The sequence below is a fragment of the Chionomys nivalis genome, chromosome 25 (assembly GCF_950005125.1).
Source record: "Chionomys nivalis chromosome 25, mChiNiv1.1, whole genome shotgun sequence".
Classification (NCBI taxonomy): Eukaryota; Metazoa; Chordata; class Mammalia; order Rodentia; family Cricetidae; genus Chionomys; species Chionomys nivalis.
In genome coordinates, this window is record NC_080110.1 from 29,122,946 (window position 1) to 29,145,412 (window position 22,467).

At 42.4% G+C, this 22,467-nt stretch overlaps 1 protein-coding gene and 1 pseudogene across 1 annotated transcript; one reads left to right on the forward strand and one right to left on the reverse strand.

Moving 5' to 3' along the window:
* The first annotated feature begins 2,518 nt into the window (after positions 1 to 2,518).
* Positions 2,519 to 6,111, forward strand: LOC130866201 (retinol dehydrogenase 16-like; annotated as a pseudogene).
* Positions 6,112 to 10,691: 4,580 nt separating this feature from the next.
* Positions 10,692 to 18,202, reverse strand: LOC130866534 (retinol dehydrogenase 16-like). Its single transcript, XM_057758054.1, has 4 exons — positions 17,890 to 18,202; positions 13,161 to 13,419; positions 11,403 to 11,566; positions 10,692 to 10,909 (listed from the first exon to the last, which is right to left on the reverse strand). The coding sequence occupies exons 1-4, from the start codon at positions 18,200 to 18,202 to the stop codon at positions 10,692 to 10,694; spliced, it is 954 nt and encodes a 317-aa protein (XP_057614037.1).
* Between the last annotated feature and the right edge of the window lie 4,265 nt (positions 18,203 to 22,467).

The window sequence follows — 22,467 nt, forward strand, 5'->3', positions numbered from 1 at the left end:
TCCTATAGGTTTGGATATGTTGTGCCTTCATTTACTCTGAATTCTAGGAAGTCTTTAATTTCTTTCTTTCTTTCTCTCTCTTTCTTTCTTTCTCTCTCTCTCTCTCTCTCTCTCTCTCTCTTTCTTTCTTTCTTCCTTGATCCAGTGATGATTCAGTTGAGAACTTTTACATTTCCATGAGTTTGTAGGATTTCTGCAATTAGTTTTGTTTTTGAATTCTAACCTTAAGCCATGGTGATCTGATAAGATACAGGAGCTTATTTCATTTTTAAAAAAATCTGTTGAGGTTTTCTTTGTTATTGAGTATGTGGTCAATTTTAGAGAAGGTTCCATGCAGTGCTGAGATAAGGTATATTATTTTGTGTTGGGATGGAATGTTCTGTAGATGTCTGTTAAGTCTGTTTTAGTCATAACATCTGTTAAATCCCTTATTTCTATGTTAGGTTTCTGTCTGGCAGACCTGTTCCTTGGTGAGATTGGGGTGCTGAAGTCTTCTTCTACTAGTGTGTGGGGTTTGATATATGATTTAAGCTTTGTGATGTTTTTTATTACAGATGTGTTTGCCCTTGTATTTGGGTCATAGATGGTTAGACTTGAGACTTCTTCATGATGGACTTTCCCTGTGATAAATATGAAATGTCCTTCTCCATTTCTTCTGATTAATTTGAGTTTGAAGTCTATTTTGTCAGATATTAGGATTGCTACACCACTTAGGTCCATTTGGATAAACTTTTCCCAACCCTTTACTCTGAGCTAATGTCTGTTTTTGGGTTTGAGGTGTGTTTCTTGTATGTAGCAGAAGGATGGTTTTGTATCCATTCTGTTAGCCTGTGTCTTTGTTTTATTTTGTTTTTCAAGACAGTGCTTCTCTGTAGCTTTGGAATCTGTCTTACAACTAGCTCTCATAGACCAGGCTTACATTGAACTCAGAGTTCTACCTTCCTTTGCCTCCTGAATGCTTGGATTAAAGGCATGTGCCCCCAACACCAGGCTAACCTGTGTCTTTAACAAGTTGAATAGAAGCCATTGATATTAAGAGATATTAATGACCAATGATTGTTAATTCCTGTTACATTTGGTTTTGCTGTTAGTGGTGGTAGTGTTTGTGTGTTTCTCTTCTTTGGATTTTGCTGGTGTGAGGTGTTAGAGTACCTGTTTTCTGTGTGTTTGTGGGTGCAGCAAACTTCCTTGGGTTTTAGTTTCCCTTCTAGTACTTCCTATAGGGCAGATTTTGTGGATATCATTTCAATCTGATTTTGTCATGGAATACCTTGTTTTCTCCATCTATGATTACTGAAATCTTTGTTGGATATAGTAATCTAGGCTGACATCTATGGTCTCTTAGTGTCTGTAGCACATGTGCCCAGGATCTTCTGGCTTTCAGTTGCAATTGAGAAGTCAGGTGTAATTCTGATAGGACTGCCTTTCTATATTACTTGGCCTTTTTCCTTTGCAGCTCTCAGTATTCTTTCTTTATTCTGTATGTTTAGTGTTTTCTTTAATATATGGGGATGGGACTTTCTTTTTTGATCCAGTCTATTTAGAGTTCTGTAAGCTTCTTGTATGTTCATAGTCATATCCTTCTTTAGCTTGGGGAAGTTTTCTTCTATCACTTTGTTAAATATATTTTCTGTGCTTTTGGTCTGTACTTCTCTTTCTTCTTCCACTCCTATTGGTAGGTTTGAACCTTTCCCAGATATTTTGATGTTTAGGCTAAGAATTATCTGGGTTTACCATTTTCTTTGATCGATGACTCTATTTCTTCTATTGTATCTTCAATGCCTGAGATTCTCTCTTCCATCTCTTGTGATCTGCTGGTTATGCTTGCATCTGTAGTTCCTGTTTCTTTACCCAGATTTTCCATTTCCAGAATTCCTTCAGTTTGTGTTTTCTAATTACTCTATTTCAATTTTTAAGTCTTGGACTGTTTCCTTCACTTGTTTGATTGTTTTTTCTTGGTTTTCTTGGATTTCTTTATGGGACTTTTTCCCAGTTTTTTTTTTTTTTGTCTTTCCTCCATTTTTTAATGGAATTTTTCTTTTCCTTTTTACGGCATCCATCATATTCATAAAATTATTTTTGAGGTTTCTTACTCCTGCTTCAGCTGTGCTGGGATGTTCACGTCTTGTTGGTGTAGAAACAATAGTTTCTGGTGCTGCCATATTGGTCTTTATGTTGTTGAATGTGTTCTTACACTGCCCTCTGCCCATCGGTTCCTTCTTGTCGGTGCAGGTGGGGCCTGTACCTCTGTGGGTCAGTCTTCCTATTCATATTTGATCCCTCCTTGTTCCCAGGCAGCTGCTGTACCAAAAAATCACCAGCTTACCCCTACTTCACTTTAGCCTCTCCTAAATCTCTAGAAACCAGAAGAGCAGCTGTATTTTTTGAGGAGAGATTCTGGCTGAGGAGCCTGAGGAGGAGACCTTAATTCAGAGCAGGATTTTCTTGTAAATTGTGTCTTGATTCCCAGCACCGAAATATGTTCACAAATCCTGCATTTGTTTAGGTAGAGTGCAAGATGCTGAAACACAGGTGAGGCAGGGACTTGACTGTAGTAGGTATGTGTAAGGAAACGTGCATGTATTCCCATATAAGAATAAGGAGCAAAGATCATAAGAAAGTGGAGGTGTGTTACTGAACAGACAGTGATGTTTTCTTTGGCAGTAAGTAAAGAAATGTCAAAGGCCATTATATATCATAAGACCAAACAGGTGAGAGAGCAGAGAAGTGGGGCATGAATAAATACCCAGATAGGCAGTGGACAGAGAAGCAAGTGTGGACTTCCTGCTAGAAGCCTGCCTTCCTCTGTGTCTCCTGAGTCCTGTGGGCCTACTTTGTCCTCTGTGAATAGAGGCCAGGCTGACTCTGTCCCAGACTGTCTGTGCCTGTCCTTTGAAAGCCATGTGGCTCTAGTGGGCCTGTGGACCCTCCTGTGCTTCATCAGGGAGAGGCAGGTGGTGAGCCATCTCCAAGACAAGCATGTCTTCATCACAGGCTGTGACTCAGGCTTTGGGAATCTGCTGTCCAGACAGCTGGACAGGAGAGGCATGAGGGTGCTGGCTGCATGTCTGACGGAGAAGGGAGCAGAGGAGCTGAGGAACAAGACATCAGACAGGCTGGAGACAGTGATCATTGACGTCACCAAGACAGAGAGTATTTTGGCAGCCACTCAGTGGGTGAAGGAGCGTGTTGGGAACAGAGGTACCATTGAGATCTCTATCTGTGTCTGCTGGTTTGACTCCGTGTTTGAATGGGTCTTCCGGTTATACTCTGTGGCAAGAAGCCTTATGTGGGTTGGGGCACTTGAAATACCAGCAGTCTCCTGATCTCCCCTGAACATCACCTGATCACTTAATCTCCAGCCCCTATCTGTTGTCTCTCAGTCTTTCTGGTCTTGGTAAGAACATGCCCTTTGGAGGATTTAACTTCTCACCTTCCTGTCTGTGCTCTGTTCCCATCTCTATGTAGACAATCTAGACTGCTGGATTCTTAGAGCAGGGTCCCTTAGTGGAGCAGAGGATGGGACTTTCCCTTTGCTATTTGTACAGGGTGTCTGGGGCTACACCTGGGTAGATCTTGTGGGCCAGCACCGTCATTGTCATCTGCAATCCTCTGTGGAGGGAGACAAGACTGCTCCTGTGTAGAGCAGCCATGACAAGCTTAAGGACTGATTTGGGAAAGTAAGATAGAGGTTATTCTTCTTTAATCCAGCTGACAGTGTTAATTGTAATGGCACAAAGAAGACCCTTGGTTAAAAGAAATCTAAGAAGAGTTGAAAACATGTTGATTGTTCAAATTACTAGAACATGTTAAACAGCAAAATTTAACCTATAATTTAGCACCCAGTGCATAAAAATTGGTAACGTTTTCACCTGTGTGCATTAAAGTAAATGCATTATTTTCACTTAAGAAAGGTGAGCAATATTTACCTCGACATTTCTTAAATGATTTTACTTTTGAAACATCGTTTCTCTGTTTCTTGAATGTTCTGGAACTCTGTAGACCAAGCTGGCCTCCAACTCAGAGATCAATCTTCTTGTGCCTCCCAACTGCTGAGATTAAAGGCGTGCTTCCCCACAGCCTGGCTTGCATGGTAATACTTAATGAATTGAAAAAATCTGACCATCAAGAAAGCCCTACTAATGTAAGCATATCTTGGGGTAAGATGCTGGGATTGTTTGGTACATTTGTGTTTGTTTTAGCTTTTGTTTGTAGGATAGGAAATGAATACTGATTGGCCTTGAACTCACGAACTTTCTGCTTCAGACCCTCCTATACCAGGATTGCAGGTCTGTCCCACCACCCACATCTTGTTCCCTACAGTTATGATCATGAGCACTGGCCTGGTCGTCAGTTTTCTGAGCTTGTGATGGGATCCTAGCAATAAAATATCTCAGTTAAACAGTTTGCATTTCCAGCTGGCTAAGGTATGGATTTGTAATGAGGTGGCACATGACTTTCGGGGCCAATAAGCACGACAATAGCCATGAACCAAGTAGCCTGCAGGTGACAGGCACGGTGGCTGACAGTGAGCGTGATGGTGAGGTGTGCAGCACTGACGGGGTGGCTGCCTGGATTCTGCAACAGTGACTAAAAGAGAACAGCGACAGCGTCCCAAGGATGAGCTGGATGAGAGGGTTCTGTTCTCTGGGGCAGAGTGGGAAGCTGTGCTGTAGCCTTGCTGCTCCCTCAGGTTGGCCTTGTGTTTTGTAAGCTCCTCGGGGAAGTTGCTCAATATTGATGCTGAATGTGCTAAGGCATATCGGCCAGAAGACACCCAGGGAGTGGTCATTGCCTACCCTCTTCGTTTATTCCTGTGGGTTTCGTTTGCCTGGTTTTTATAAAAAAGGATCTCCTGCCTGGGTTTCACAGATTTGTCTAGACTATTGGGCTAGTAGGCTCCTGTCTAGGCCTCCCTAGTTCCAGGATTACACACAAGCCCCTTTCTGGCCTTTTCATGTGGGATGTGGTGCTCAAATTTAGGTCTTCATGCATAGGAGGCAAGTGCTATGCAGACTGAGCTGTCCCCCACGACCCTTTCTCCTACTTTTGTTTGCCATGAAAGACAGAGGCCTCAGAGTGTAAACTGCTCAGAGAGATCTGAAAACACGGCTGTAAGCGTAAAGTATGTGCAAACATGAAATCTACCTGTAAAACACAAGCAGAGCATCTTGTTCTCCAGGTTAGCAGAGGCACAGCATGTGTTCAACATCTGTTCTGAAGATCAGCTGAGAAGTGACTGCTATTGCTTCCCATTTCAGCACACGGGGCCATGAAGGGTTAAAGGAGCCTGGAGTCTCAGGGATGGGTTCCCCAGCCCTGATAAAACCATGCTGCTTAGGGATAGTTGTCTTTTATCCTGTCATTTGCCTTATTTTTAACAAAACGCTGATTGGCCAGTAGCCTGGCAGGAAGTATAGGTAGGGCAACCAGGCAGGAAATGGAGGCAGGGCAACGAGAACAGGAGAATTCTGGGAAGAGGAAAGGCCACTCTGCAGCCATCACCCAGAGGCAAAGGAAACAAGATGAGAATGCCTCACTGATAGCAAAAACCAAGCTGTGTGGCTGACACAGACAAGAATTATGGACTAATATAAATTATAAGAGTTAGTAAGAAGCTGCACTAATATGCTAACCAGTTTTAATTAATGTGGCACTTGTGTGTTTTCTTTGGGACTGAATGGCTGTGGGACCTGGTGGGACAGAAACCTCTGTCAACTCCATTCTGCTCTTCACTGTGTCCTAGTCTCCAGTGCACACATGTCTAAGCTGTCTTATCTTGTGGAGTGTGCATTTCATCCATAACTATACCTGTGCTGTGTGACTCTCTCTCTTCCCACTGTCCCCAGGACTCTGGGGCCTGGTCAACAATGCTGGCATCTCCATCCTCTCGGGTCTCAATGAATGAATGAACAAAGAGGATTTTGCAGAGATACTGGATGTGAACCTGTTGTGCATGATCGAGGTGACTCTGAGCATGCTGCCCTTAGTGTGGAAGGTAAAAGGCCAAGTGGTCAACGTTTCCATGGTTTGGGTCGAATATCTATATTTGGTGGTGGTTACTGCATCTCCAAGTATGGTGTAGAAGCCTTTTCAGACTCCCTCAGGTAATGATAGGGATGTGAGTATCTGAGAGAATCAGTGGAATAGGGTTTTATTTAATCAAGACCATTAGAAGGTCATCATGAAGAGGGCACACTCAGGTTTTCAGGTTCGATAACTGTCTCCTTGTAGGAGGGAGGTGATCATTCTCCAGGAACACATTTCCATGTGTTACTGGAAGGGCAGGACTGAGACAAGACTTTTTCTTTCTTTCTTTCTTTCTTTCTTTCTTTCTTTCTTTCTTTCTTTCTTCTCTCTTTCTTTCTTTCTTTCTTTCCTCCCTCCCTCCCTCCCTCCCTCCCTCCCTCCCTCCTTTCTTTCTTTCTTTCTTTCTTTCTTTCTTTCTTTCTTTCTTTCTTTCCTTCTTTCCTTCTTTCCTTCTTTCTAACACGGTTTATGTAACTGTGACTGGCCTGGCTGGCCTCAAACACATACAGACCTATCTCCTGAGGATTGGAATTAAAAGAACCTGTCAAGATGAAAATTGTATGCCAGCATCCTGCCAAGTTCAGTTAATCATATCCTGCTTGATGCTGGAGACATGACTCAGCAGCTATGAGCACTGGCTGCTCTTCTAGAGGATCCAGGTTTAATTCCAGGACCCACAAGACAGTTCACATGATATTTGGGGAAGAGTCTAGACTCTTGACCTTTAGTTGTGGTCAACGTGAGGATGTCATTGAGATGGGATGAGCATCTCATTCAACTCATATCGTAGTTTCTAGACTCTTGTTTTTGTCTGTGATAAACCCATTATAGAATCACAAGAAGACTTTCTCCCAGACCTTAAAAGCTCTGACAACTGAGAAATTGAAAGAGGAGAGAGAGACTGTGGCCATCCTTGCAGTGAGCAGAGCAGTTATCAGACTTAGGGTCCTAGAGCAAGGAGTCACGTGGGAACCTAGCAGCCTGGTGAGGAGGCCTTTGTGGCAAATGCTCAGTCTTAGGCTCTGTGTGGCCATTGAATGTGCTGCTGGCTGCTACTCAACCAAAGGATACGTCATATGATACAGGCAGGAGGCTGAGTCGGTGAGCACATGCACGCATGTAGGGAGCATGAGAACCAAAGACAAGGATGTACTTCATGATCTTCATGAGGCAAATGGGAAAAGAGTGAATCAGGGGAGCCCTGTGTGCCATGCAGCCTGTCAGTTGTAGAGAATGGGGGGATGGTAAATGTGAGAGGAACTAAGAAAGCAGCCAGAGAGTGTTTCCAGGAAGATGCCTGCAGGAGCTATGGGCCAGCTGGACTAAGACATATTTGGGAAGGTTCAAACCTAAGAGTGAGGAGGAGGTGACTTGCGCAAGGGTAACCCTTTGCACCTGGAATGTATAGACAGGTCTTACCTGGAGTCTAGTTTCAGGCTAGAGAGCTACATGCACCAAATACTTAGTGTGATATTTAAAGCGCAGAGGCATTGCCCTCACCATGAGTTCCACCCCCATTGCTGCACAACGCCTGTCTGAGCTGTGGCCTCTCCTCACCGCAGCCTCACATTGTCATGTGACTGTACTCTGATTCTGCGTGACCTCACAGAAAGTGACATAACTCAAGCTCTGCCCCCAGGAGACTAGAAGCCAAAGCTTGCCTGTCAGGAGGGGACTACCAGTTTTTCTGCTCTTCTGGATACTGCTGTGGATATTTCTGTTATACCTGTCAGTAAATGGCCTTCAAAATTGTGAAAAATGGAGACTGTACCAAAGCTACAAGGGATTGGTCAGACTCAAAATCCTGAACAAAGTAAGAATGAGCTTTATGAAAGGATGGAAAAGGTCATGAAGGAACTTTTCAGTCATACATTGTTCCTCATTTACCGGTAAATTTATGGGGCTGACATATCCCTCCAACAGTTATTGCTAATCAAATGTTTCAGCAAGGATTATTACCCAATCAGGGTCTAGACAAGGAAAATAAGAGAAGAAGCAATCCTATCATTCCTAGTGAAAGGTCTCCCAAAGTAGCATTAGGATGTTTTTAGGAGAGGTCACTGAGAAACCTGCACTCCATGCAGGTTACCCAATTGTCTGGAAAAGTAGCAAGCCTATATGGGTAAAATCAGTGGCCTCTAATAGAAGAAAACTTACAAGCTTCCCAACAGCTAGTGCCAGAATAGCTGGGAAAATGTCACATTATACCATCCAATCCCCACTCCCATAATTCTCCTATTTTTGTAATTAAAAAGAAGTCTGAAAAGTAGAGATTAATTCAGGACCTAAGAGAGGCTAATGGAACCATGTAGCTGATGTGAGCATCACAACCTGGGTTGCCTTCTCCTATAACTATACCAAAAGACACCCATAAGATTATTTTAGATTCAAAAGATTGTTTTTATGCCATCTTTTTCGCACCACAAGATTGTCAAAGATTTGTATTTAGTATAACCTAAGTTAATTTCAAAGAGCCAATGAAAAGATATCAGTGGAGTGTCTTACCTCAGGGTATGGCAAACAGTGCTACCTTGTGCCAGAAATTTGTAGCTCAGGCTATACAAAATGCTAGAGATCTATTTCCACAGGTTTATATTGTCCAGTATATGAGTGATATCTTACTTGCCCATAAAGATGAAGGTGTTTTACTTGAGAAATATGGACTACTACAACAGAGCATACAGGGTTAATCGTTGCTCCACAGAAAATACAAGAGACACGCCTTTCCAGAATTTAGGTGATATGTTAAATTTTAAAGAAAAAATTAGGCCTCAAAACTAAAAATTAAAAATGATAGTTTAAAGACTCTAAATGATTTTTAAAAGTTGTTGGAAAACATCCAATAACTGAGATCTTATTTAAAATATCCTACGGGAGGCCTTGATCTACTAAGTAAAATTCTTAAAGGGAACAGTGATCCAAATTCCACTAGACAGCTTACAGAAGCAGCCAAAGAGGCACTCACACTGTTAGAGAATGCCATAAAGAGACAGCAAGTCCATTATATTAATTTTGATCAGCCTTGGCAAGCATTACATTATCTACAATACTTACTCTTACAGCAGTATTATGGCAAAAAGGTCCACTTTTATGGCTGATCCCCAACATATAGCGCCACAATGAGGAGCTGACTGAGGAACCCCAAAAAACACAGAAGAGTACCAGGTGTACGGGGGGCCCATGAGGAACCCCAGAGGAAAACATTGCCCCACAGGTGAAGAGGTGAGTAATGAGCTCTCAGAAATAAGGAGATATTAAAAAAAGAGAGAAGTGAAGAAGAAAAAATAGAGAGCAAAACTGTATATAGTTGTAGATATGAGACAAGGAAATAATATTCAGCTATCGGTACAGTTGCTTGGATGTATTTTGATAGCTATAAGAGCTAAAGTGGAGCAGAAACAAAGGCAGAGATATTTAGAGTTTGTAAATAGCACATTCCCACCCCTATACTGGCAGCATCCAAGCTGCTGCCTTGGAGCTACTCTGGGCCTTGGGGGAGCCAAGGTGAGGCCCTACCTTCCCATATTAGTGAAGAGCTGTAGTCACAAAGATGCAGCTTCTATCACTGGTAGGAAGAGTGAAGAAAATGCAGTGTTTCACCCAAAATTTGCCTAGATTAACACTGAGATTGTCACAGTCCACACACATACCTCGTTGCCTGCTGAGTTTGACCCTTGCTGTAGCCAGCTGAGTCTGTGCTGTATGGTGGAGCCAGGAAAGCCAAGCAGGAAACAAAGAAACTTAGAGGAATATTTTTACTCCCCACAGTCAGCACGCAGAACAGGTCAAACTAAACTGAATGCTGGGAGAAAAAAGGGTGGAGTCAGAGAGAAGCCATGTAGCCTTGCAGGAGCCAGATGGAACCTTAGCTGGTAAGCCACAGCCATGTGGCAATACACAGATGAACAGAAATACATACCTACAGAGGTGAATCCCACATCAGCTGTCTTCAGACCTCCTACAGAGATCACAAAGTCTTTTCCCTTAGCTGTTTATAATATACATACTAAGAGTACATGTTGCATGCCACTGGATACCAGTTTTTCTGTCCATGTGTCTGTATGTCTGTCCTTTCTTTATTCCCTCACTGATCCTAGTCAGGGCTTCATAGCTAAGCCAGATTGCTGCAGGAAAGCAGAGTCAGAATGTTTTTATGTACCAGTGCGGCATAGGAAGAACCTCTCTCAAAATAGATAATTAACTAAAATCATAAATAAAGGGTTTAACCATAGGGGAGGTGGTAGACTAGAGGACCTAAGTTGTGTTAAACTCCACAGTTAGGTAATTCACAACAGCCTGTAACTCCATGTTCAGGAAAATTAATAATCTGGACTCCATGGGTATTCCTACACATATGCAATATAGACACACATAAAGACAGACAAATAAAAAAATTTAAATTAAAATAAGTAACATGGATGACCTGATATATGGAAGATCACTTTCTTATTTTTATCAAGATTGGAATCATTGTTTAAACATAGAAGGTTTTCCTGTGGCTCTATGTTCTCCATGGTCATACCAAAGGAAGACAAGTCAGGCACCTATGGATCTCCCTCCCAATGACAAGTTTGTCCCAAACCCAGCATCTGCCTTCTCCTGAGGATTCTCTCCCTCACACTGCATTCTTAAATTCCCAACTACGTAAACTGATGCAGGCTTCACAGAGCTTTTTCAGGCTTCGTGGAGGTCCAGAATAAGATGCGATCTGCAAGAAAGGTGGGCAAGTAGCTCACAGGGATGTAGAAGAGCTTGGCATCCCAACCAACTGAGTATCGAGTCCGGGGATGACGGGAAGTCAGCGCATGCTCCATGCAGTTCGTCACCAAGGAGAGGTCCGTGTTGCACATTTTGTCCAATAACTTTAGCCCTGTCAGATCTATGCAAAAGGAGAAAGGATTCAGGAGGTGATTACCTCTGACACTCCTGCTCTAGACCAACATGAAGGAAAGCCTCACTAGAGGCCAAGCCGCCCACATCTGAAGCCCTTGCCAAGCCCAGCCGGTCTGAGGTCATTAGGAGGAAACAGCCCAGCTTCAAGGAGGAACCGCACACATGCTCCACCTGGGTCTCTGTACAGAGAACTCTCTTGTCTCTGCAAGAGTGGAAACAAGTCCAAGCTCATCAAAAGTCACTGTTTCGTGACTCCAGCTTCACTTTCATGTCCTGATAATAAGGGATTTAAATGAAACAACACCTCATGTTCTAGAACCCAGGATCTCATTATGTGAAGAGATGCCCACCCTGTACCAAGGAAACAGAGGCTAATCATGCTCATTTTAAGAAGAAACACCTTAGGGAGACTGCTGTCAACACCACCAGGAGACTCAGAATTCTAGACTCTTTTGCTTTGGACCCCAAAACCCACTCACAGGATAACAAAAACTTCTCGTCATAGATCTCTTTGGCTTCTGAGCTTGACCGGTCCCACAGTATCCGGGAATGTGACAAATGCCTGTCACTCCTTGAAATAGCAGTCTGGAAGAAACTAGGTTCTATGATAGCCACCTTCACTCCAAAGTAAGAGAGCTCCCTCCTGCAAGATAGAGAGACATCAAGGATTTCAGAGGAGTTTCCATGAGGCCACTCAGAATCAGAGTACAGTCACGTGAAAATGTGAGGCTGCGGTGAGGAGAGGCCACAAGCTTCAGACAGGCATTGTGCAGCAGATGGGGATGGAACTCATGGTGAGGGCAATGCCTCTGCGCTTCAAATGTCACACTAAGTATTTGGTGCATGAGGCTCTCTGGCCTGAAACTAGACTCCAGGTAAGACCTGTCTATACATTCCAGGTGAACAGGTTACCCTTCCACAAGTCACTTCCTCCTCACTCTTAGGTTTGAACCTTCCCTAAATCTGTCTCAGTCCAGCTGGCCCATGGCTCCTGCAGGCATCTTCCTGGAAACACTCTCTGGCCGCTTTCTTAGTGCCTCTCACATATACCATCCCCCCATTCTTACAATGACAGGTTGCATGGCACACAGGGCTCCCCTGATTCACTCTTTTCCCATTTGCCTCATGAAGATCATGAAGTACATCCTTGTCTGTGGTTCTCATGCTCCCTACATGCCTGCATGTGCTCACCGACTCAGCCTCCTGCCTGTATCATATGACTTATCCTTTGGACGAGTAGCAGCCAGCAGCACATTCAATGGCCACACAGAGCCTAAGACTGAGCATTTGCCACAAAGGCCTCCTCACCAGGCTGCTAGGTTCCCACGTGACTCCTTGCTCTAGGACCCTAAGTCTGATAACTGCTCTGCTCACTGCAAGGATGGCCACAGTCTCTCTCTCCTCTTTCAATTTCTCAGTTGTCAGAGTTTTTAAGGTCTAGGGGAAAGCCTTCTTCTGATTTCTTATTGAGTTGACCACAGACTATAACAAGAGTGTAGAAACTACGATATGAGCTGAATGAGATGCTCAGCCTACCTCAAGGACATCCTCAAGTTGAACATCATTAAATGTCAAGAGTCTAGACTCTTCCCCAAATATCATATGTCTGACTATGCCTCAAAAAATATTCCCTTTCTGTGCCTTCCACTACAGGAGGATATTACATGTTTATGCGCACAGGTGTTTTTCTGCATGTATGTCTGTGTGAGGGGGTCAGATCTTGGAGTCAGAGATAGTTGTGAGCTGCCATGTGGCTCCTGGGAATTGAACCTGGAACCTCCAGAAGAACAGCCAGTGTTCATAGCCTTTGAGCCATGTCTCCAACTCCAAGCAGGATAAGATGAACTGAACTAGGCAGGATGCTGGAACACAACTTTGATCTTGACAGAACCCTTTAATTCCAGTCCTCAGGTGATAGCTCTGTATGAGTTTGAGGCCAGCCTGGTCTATGTAGTAAATTGCAGGCCAGTCAAAATTACATAGACCGTGACAAAAATAAACTAAGTAAGTAAGTAAGTCAGTAAATAAATAAATAAATAAATAACTCCTGTCTCCACCTTGGCCTTACTCGAGACATGGAAATATATTATTGGAGAATGATCACTTTACTCTGATAAGGAGATAGTTATAGAAGACCAAACCAGAGCTTGTCCTATTTATAATGGCCTCCTAATAGTCTTCATTAAATAAAACCCTATTCCAATGATTCTCTCAGATACCCACATCCCTGTCATTACCTGAGGGAATCCGAGAAGGCCTCCACACCATACTTGGAGATGCAGTAACCACCACCAAACAAAGACAATCGTCCCAAGACGCTGGAAACGTTGACCACTCGACCCCTGGCCTTCCTCACTAAGGGCATCATGTTCAGAGTCACGTCGATCATGCCCAACAGGTTCACATCCAGTATCTTTGCAAAATCCTCTTTGTTCATCCACTCATTGAGACCCGAGGGGATGGAGATGCCAGCATTGTTGACCAGGCCCCAGAGTCCTGGGAACAGTGGGAAGAGAGAGAGTCACACAGTCAGGTGTAGTTATGGATGAAATGCACACTCCACAAGATAAGACAGCTTAGACGTGTGTGCACTGGAGACTAGGACACAGTGAAGAGCAGCATGGAGTTGACAGAGGTTTCTGTCCCACCAGGTCCCACAGCCATTCAGTCCCAAAGAAAACATACAAAGGCTTGCATTAATTATAAACTGGTTAGCCTATTAGTTCAAGCTTCCTATTAGCTCTTATAATTTATATTAGCCCATAAATCTTGTCGGCGTTAGCCACAAAGCTTGGTACCTGTTTTCAGCTAAGCATTTTTATCTTACCTCCTCTGTATCTGGGTGATGGCTGCAGAGTGACCTTTCTTCCTCCCAGAATTCTCCTCTTCTCATCACGCCACCTCTACATCCTGCCTGGTCACCCCGCCTATACTTCCTGCCTGGCTACTGGCCAATTAGTGTTTTATTAAAAATAAGACAAGTGACAGGATAAAAGACCATTGTCCCACAGCACATTCCCACCTTTTTGAACAAGAACTCTGCATATAATATTCTTTCTTAATCTGTTTGTCCAGACCATTATTCATAACATCTTGTAACCAACACTGTAAACAAGGATAAATATCCATAATCCATTTTTGGGGAATATGGGCATAGTTTTCCAAGCTACACCCTGATGGTGGAGAGGGCTAATAATATTACAGGGAACTAAAGAAAATTTAGAATTATGTTCCAGTCCTGGCTGGAATGTTCTATGGGGCTTGATCATCTCAGCGAGCAGTCTTGAGGCTGTTCTGCATGTAGAATTCAGACATCTGGTCCATCTATTTGTATCAGAGATTACACAGGAGGTCTTCCTTGATCAAACCTCTTTTTTCTTAAACAAGAATGAATCCACAGCCTCTCACTTCCTGTGGAATCAAAAACAAAACCTCTGTTCCAAAGTAACATATCTTTTGACTTAAATTTTGAAGTCAAAGCATTTTCAAAATATGTATGTTGGATTAATCCAGCAACATTTAATATCAAATGTCTTTTAACAGCTGTTGTACCTTCCTCAGCATTCAAACAATTCAAAGAGAATATAATAACATACAGTATCCAGATTCTCTGTGTGCTTTCCTTCTTCTCATGGTTTTATTTTCAATTCTGATTCTTTCATTTTTACATTAAGTTTTTGGCTTTTTGAGACTAGCTTTCTCCATGTATCTTTGGCTGTCTTGGCACTCACTCTGTAGACCAGGTTGTCCTTGAACTCAGAAATCTGCCTGCCTCTGCCTCCCATTGTTGGGATTAAAGGTGTGTGCCACCACACACAACTTCTCTCTTCCTTTCTTTTTTATTTTAAGAACTTTATCCTTTTACTTTTCTCTCCCAAACCTACATATATTTTTAAACACACTGTAAACCATTTAGAGGTTTTCTTTGTCTTTGAACCTATCTTTACTGTATATCATTCTGTTTCTGACCATAAGAGTCTTTAATTGGCTAATTGATATATATAGCTTGCATTAACACCATAGCTTTGACAGCTGGATCCACCTCAATCCTTAGCTTTCTGAGAGTCTAGCCTCATGGTGGAGGAACTGGCTGGAGCCGTGTTTATTGCCACAGCTATATGAAGTTTCAAGGTCCCTGCCATCACCAAGAAGCATGCTATTGGCTACCCATAAACACCATTTAAGTGTTAGGTGTGGGGCCTCTTAAAACAGCTGCAAGGTTTTTGCTTCTAAAGCTGACTCAGGAAGCCTCTCTTAAATGAGGTGCACTTGCCTCTAGCAAACAGAGTCCACCTGAGAAAATGTTACCAACAAGCCGTGCATAACGCTATTATTTTGTATCTAGAATTCCTTCCCAAACTCTCTCAGGTTTTAAGTGGATTTAGCTGTCCATGTTGGTGCCATTTGGTTGACTGAGGTTTCTGTCCCACAAGGTCCCACAGCCATTTAGGCACAAAGAAAACACACAAAGGCCCACAATAATTATAAACTGGTTAGCGTATTAGCACAGGCTTCTTATTAACTCTTATAACTTATATTATCCCATATTCTTGTCTGTATTAGCCATGTGGCTCGGAACCTGTTATCAGTGGGGCATTCTCACCTTGCTTCTTCTGCCTCTGGATGATAGCTGCAGAGGGACCTTTCCTCATCCCAGAATTCTCCTGTTCTCGTTTCCCTGCATCCACTTCCTGCCTTGTTGCCCTGCCTATACTTCCTGCCTGGCTACTGGCCAATCAGCATTTTGTTAAAAATAAGGCAAGTGGCAGGATAAAAGACTACTGTCCCACAGCAGCATGGTATCATCAGAGCTGGGGAACCCATCCCCGAGGCTCCAAGCTCCTTTAACCCTTCATGGCCCCGTGTGCTGCATGGGAATCAATAGCAGTCACTTCTCAGCAGATCTTCAGAACAGATGTTGAACACATGCTGTGCCTCTGCTAACCTGGAGATCAAGATGCTCTGCTTGTGTTTTACAGGTAGATTTCATGCTTGCACATACTTTACGCTTACAGCCGTGTTTTCAGATCTCTCTGAGCAGTTTACACACTGAGGCCTCTGTCTTTCATGGCAAACAAAAGTAGGAGAAAGGGTCGTGGGGGACAGCTCAGTCTGCATAGCACTTGCCTCCCATGCACAAAAACCTGAGGCTGAGCGCCACATCCCACATGAAAAGGCCAGAGAGGGGGCTTGTGTGTAATCTTGAAACTGGGGAGGCCTAGGCAGGAGACTACTAGCCCAATAACCTAGACAAATCTGTGAAACCTAGGTGGGAGATCCCTTTTTTTAAAAAAAAAAAAAAAAAGCAATGAAACCCACAGGAATAAATAATCTAAGGAAGCCCATGACAAATCCCAGGGTGTCTTCTGGCCAATATGCCTTGGCATATTGAGCATCAACACTGAGCAACTTCCCCGAGGAGCTTACAAAACACAAGGCCAACCTGAGGGAGCAGCAAGGCTACAGCACAGCTTCCCACTCTGCCCCAGAGAACAGAACCCTCTCATCCCGCTCATCCTTGGGACGCTGTCGCTGGTCTCTTTTAGTCACTGTGGCAGAATCCAGGCAGCCACCCCGTCAGTGCTGCACACCTCACCATCACGCTCACTGTCAGCCACCGTGCCTGTCACCTGCAGGCTACTGGGTTCAAGGCTAATGTGGTGCTTATTGGTTTTGAGGAATCGGCCCCAAAAGTCACATGCCACCTCACTCCAAACTCATACCTTATCTTCCTGGAAACACAAACTGTTTAACTGAGATATTTTATTGCTAGGATTCCATCACAAGCTCAGAAAACTGACGACCAGGCCAGTGCTCATGATCATAACTGTAGGGAACAAGATGTGGGTGGTGGCACAGACCTGCAATCCTGGTACAGGAGGTTCTGGGGCAGAAAGGTCGTGAGTTCAAGGCCAGTCATTATCCATTTCCTATCCTAAAAACTCAAGCTAAAAAAAAAACACATATAAACCAAAAAATCCCAGCATCTGACCCCAAGATATGGTTCATTTGTGCGGCTTTCTTGATGGTTAGATTTTCTTAATTCATTAAGTATTACCATGCAAGTCAGGCTCTGGTGGTGCACGCCTTTAATCCCAGCAATTAAGAGACACAAGAGGACTGATATCTGATTTGGAGCCCAGCTTGGTCTACAGAGTTCCAGAACAATCAAGAAACAGATAAACGATGTTTCAAAAGTAAAATCATCAAAGAATTGTCAAGGTAAAAATTGCTCACCTTTCTAAGGGAAAAGAATGCATTTACTTTAATGCACACAGGTGAAAATGTTACCAGTTTTTATGCACTGGGTGCTAAATTATAGGTTAAATTTTGTTATTTAACATGTTCTAGTAATTTGAACAATCACCATGTTTTCAACTTATTCTTAAACTTCTTTTAACCAAGGGTCTTTTTTGTGCCATCACAATTAACAATGTCAGCTGGATGAAAAAAAAATAGCCTTTATCTTACTTTCCCAAATCAGTCCTTAATCTTGTCATAGACACTCTACACAGGAGCAGTCTTGCCTCCCTCCACAAAGGATGGCAGGTGACAAGAAAGAGCAAGTACAGTGCTGACCCAGGACATCTACCCAAGTGTGGCCCCAGATACCCTGCACACATAGCCCAGGGACAAGTCCCATCCTCTGCTCCAGAAAGGGACCCTGCTCTAAGCATCCAGCAGTCTAGATTGTCTACATAGAGAAGGGGACAGAACACAGACAGGAAGATGAGAAGGCAAATCCTCCACAGGGCACCTTCTTACCAAGACCAGAGAGACTGAGAGACAGCAGGTAGGGGCTGGAGAGAGAGAGAAAGTGCTCAGGTGATGTTCAGGGGAGAAGAGGAGGCTCTAGTACTTCAAGTGCCCCAACCCACATAAAGCATCTTCCCAGGGAGTATAACCAGGAGTCCCCTTCAAACACGGAGTCAAACCAGCAGACACAGACAAGGATCTCAATTGTACCTCTATTCCCAATACACTCCTTCACCCATTGAGTGGCTGCCACAACACTCTCTGTCTTGGTGACATCAAGGATCACTGTCTTCAGCCTGTCTGATGTCTTGTTCCTCAGCTCCGCGGCTCCCTTCTCCGTCAGACATGCAGCCAGCACCCTCATGCCTCTCCTGTCCAGCTGTCTGGCCAGCAGGTTCCCAAAGCCCGAGTCACATCCCGTGATGAAGACATGCTTGTCTTGGAGATTGCTCACCACCTGCCTCTCACGGTACCAATGCAGAAGGTAGTAAAGACCCACAGGGGTCGCCAGGTAGAGCCACATGTCTTTCAAAGGACAGGCACAGACAGTCTGGGACAGAGTGAACCTGGTCTCTATTCACAGAGGACAAAGTAGGCCCACAGGACTCAGGAGACACAGAGGGATGCAGGCTTCTAGCAGAAAGTCCACACTTGGTTCTCTGTCCACTGCCTAACTTGGTATATATTCATGCCTCACTTCTCTGTTCCTTCACGTGTTTGGTTTTGTAATATACAATGGCCTTTGGCATTCTTTTATTGCTGCCAAAGACAACACCACAGTCTATTCAGTAACACAGCTCCATTCTCTTATGATCTTTGCTCCTTTTACTCATATGGGAATACATGCACGTTTCCTTACACGTGCCCATACAGTCAAGTCCCTGCCTCACCTGTGTCTCAGCATCTTGCACTTCACCTCCACAAATGCAGGATTTGTGAACATATTTCAGTGTTGGTACTCAGGACACATTTACAAGGAAATCCTGCTTTGAGCTCAGGTCTCCTACACAGGCTCCTCAGCCACAATGTCTCCTCAGGCAACACAGCTGCTCTTCAGGATTCTAGAGATTTAGGAGAGGCTAAAGTGAGGCCAGGGCAAGCTGGTGACTTCCTGGTACAGCAGCTGCCTGGGAACAAGGAAGAATCAAATATGAATAGGAAGACTGACCCACGGAGGTACAGGCCCCACCTGCACCGACAGGAGGAGATGGCCAGACGGCATAAAAAGCTAAATGGCAGCACCAGAAACTAGTGTTTCTACATCAGCAAGACCTGAACATCCCAACACAGATGAAGCAGGAGAAAGCAACCTCAAAAATAATTTTATGAAGATGATGGAGGCTTTTAAGAGGAAAAGAAAAATTCCATTAAATAAAAAAAGGGGAAAAAACAAAAGATTGCAAGAAATTAAAAAAAAAAAAGCCCTTAAAGAAAGGCAAGAAAATGAAGAAAAACAATCAAACAAGTGAAGGAATCTGTCCAAGTCTTAAAAATTGAAATAGAGGCAATAAGAAAATACAAACCTAGGAAATTCTGGAAATGGGAAATCTGGGTAAAGGAACAGGAACTACAGATGCAAGCATAACCAGCAGATCACAAAAGATGGAAGAGAGAATCAATAGAAGAAATAGAGTCAAAGAAAATGGTAAACCCAAAAAATTCTTAAGACCAAACATCCAAATATTTGGGACACCATGAAAAGACCAAATCTAAGGATAGGAATTGATGAAGAAATAGAAGTCCTTACCAAAAGCACAGAAAATATATTTAACAAAGTGATAGAAGAAAATTTTCCCAACCTAAAGAAAGATATGACTATGAAGGTACAAGAAGCTTACAGAACTCCAAACACACTGGATCAAAAAAGAAATTCCCCACACCATATCATAATAAAAACACTAAACATACAGAATAAAGAAAGAATACTAAGAGCTGCAAAGGAAAAGGCCAAGTCATATAGAAAAGCAGACCTATCAGAATTACACCTGCCTTCTCAATGGGAACTCTAAAAGCCAGAAGGTCCTAGGCAGATGTGCTCCAGACACCAAGAGACCACAGATGTCAGCCTAGACTACTATACCCAGCAAAGATTTCAGTCACCATAGATGGAGAAAACAAGGTATTCCATGGAAAAATCAGATTGAAATGATATCCACAAAATCTGCCCTACAGAAAGTACTAGAAGGGAAACTAAAACCCAAGGAAGTTTGCTGCATCCACAAACACACAGAAAACAGGTACTCTAACACCTCACACCAGCAAAATCCAAAAAAGAGCAACACACAAACACTACCACCACTATCAACAAAACCAAATGTAACAGGAATTAACAATCATTGGTCATTAATATCTCTTAATATCAATGAATTCAATTAACCTATTTAAAGACACAGGTTAGCCTGGTGGTGGTGGCACATGCCTTTAATCCAAGCACTCAGGAGGCAAAGGAAGGTAGAACTCTGAGTTCAAGGCCAGCCTGGTCTATGAGAGCTAGTTGTAAGACAGGTTCCAAAGCTACAGAGAAGCACTGTCTTGAAAAACAAAATAAAACAAAGACACAGGCTAACAGAATGGATACAAAACCATCCTTCTGCTACATACACGAAACACATTTAAACTTCAAAGACAGACATTAGCTCAGAGTAAAAGGTTGGGAAAAGATTTTCCAATCAAATGAACCTAAGAAACAAGCGGTGTAGATATCCTAATATCTGACAAAATAGACTTCAAACTCAAATTAATCAGAAGAAATGGAGAAGGACATTTCATATTCATCACAGGGAAAGTCCATCACAAAGAAGCCTCAAGTCTAACCATCTATGACCCAAATACAAGGGCAAACACATCTGTAATAAAAAACATCACAAAGCTTAAATCATACATCAAACCCCACACACTAGTAGTAGAAGACTTCAGCACCCCAATCTCACCAAGGAACAGGTCTGCCAGACAGAAACCTAACATAGAAATAAGGGATTTAACAGATGTTATGACTAAAATGGACTTAACAGACATCTACAGAACATTCCATCCAAACACAAAATAATATACCTTCTTCTCAGCACCGATGGAAACTTCTCCATAATTGACCACATACTCAATAACAAAAAAAACTTCAACAGATAAAAACTTAAAATAACCCCCTGTATCTTATCAGATCACCATGACTTAAAGTTAGAATTCACAAACAAATCTAATTGCAAAAAGCCTACAAATTCATGAAAATTTAACAGTTCTCAACTGAATCATCAGTAAGTCAAGAAAGTAAGAAAGAAAAAAAGAAACAAACAAACAAAGAAGTTAAAGACTTCCTAGAATTCAGTGAAAATGGAGGTACAACATACCCAAACCTATGGGATACTATGAAAGCAGTGCTAAAAGGAAAGTTCACAGCACTAAGGGCCTACATAAAGAACATGGAGAAATCTCACAACTCGTGACTTAACAGTACACTTGAAAGCTCTAGAACAAAAAGAAGCAAACTCAACCATGAGGAGCGGTCAATATGCAATAATCAAATCAACAAAATAGAAACAAAGAGAACAATACAAGAATCAATGAAACAAAAAGTTGGTTCTTCTAGAAAATCAACAAGACAGAAAAACCCTTATCTAAACTATCTAAAAAGCAGAGAGAGAATATCCAAATTAACAAAATAAGTAATGAAAAGGAGGATTTAACAGCAGACATGGAGGAAATCCAGAGAATCACCAGGTTATAGTTTGAAAACTTGTTCTCCACAAAATTGGAAAATGTAAAAAAAAAAAGGACAACTTTCTTCATAGGTACCACATACCAAAACTAAATCAAGACCAAGTCGACAATTTAAATAGACATATACCCCTTAGGAAATAGAAACAATCATCAAAATTCTCCCAACCAAAAAGAAACGCCCAGGGCCAGATGGTTTCAGTGCAGAATTCAACCGGAATTTCAAAGAAGAGTTAATATCAATACTCCTCAAACTGTTCCACTCACTAGAAACAGAAGGAATATTGCCAAATTCTTTTCACAAGGCTATATCACCCTGATACAGAAATCATGCAAAGACACAACAATGAAAGAGATTTGCAAACCAATCTCCCTCATGAATATTTTTTTGTTTTGAGTATTTTATTGAACAAAAATACTCAATAAAATAGTGGCACACAGAATCCAAGAACAGAAGAAAACAACAACAAAATAAAACCCAGGCTGCATCCCAGAGATGCAGGGATGTTCAGCATCAGAAAATCTGTTAATATAATCCACCATATAATTAACTGAAAGAAAAGAACACATGATCATCACATTAGATGCTGAAAAAGCATTTGACAAAATCTAGGACCCTTCATGATAAAGTTCTTGGAAAGATCGGGGATACCTGAACATGAAAAATGTAATATACAGCAAGCCAACAGCTAACATCAAATTAAATAGAGAGAAACTCAAAGCAATCCCACTAAAATCAGCCAGAAGTCAAGATTGTCCACTGTCTTCATATCTATTCAATATTGTACTCAAAGTTCTAGCCGGAGCAGTAAGTCAACAAAAGGAGATCAAGGGGAGAAAAATTAGAGAAAAGAAGTTAAGCTTTCACTCTTCGCTGATAATATGATAGTTTACATAAGTGACCCCCAAGAATTCTTCCCGGGAGCTCATACAGTTGATAACACCTTCAGTAATATGGCAGGATACAAGATTAACTCAAAAACAAACAAACAAATAAATAAAAACCAGTAGCCTTCCTATATACAAATGATAAATGGGCTGAGAGAGATATCAGAGAAACATCAACCTTTATAAAAG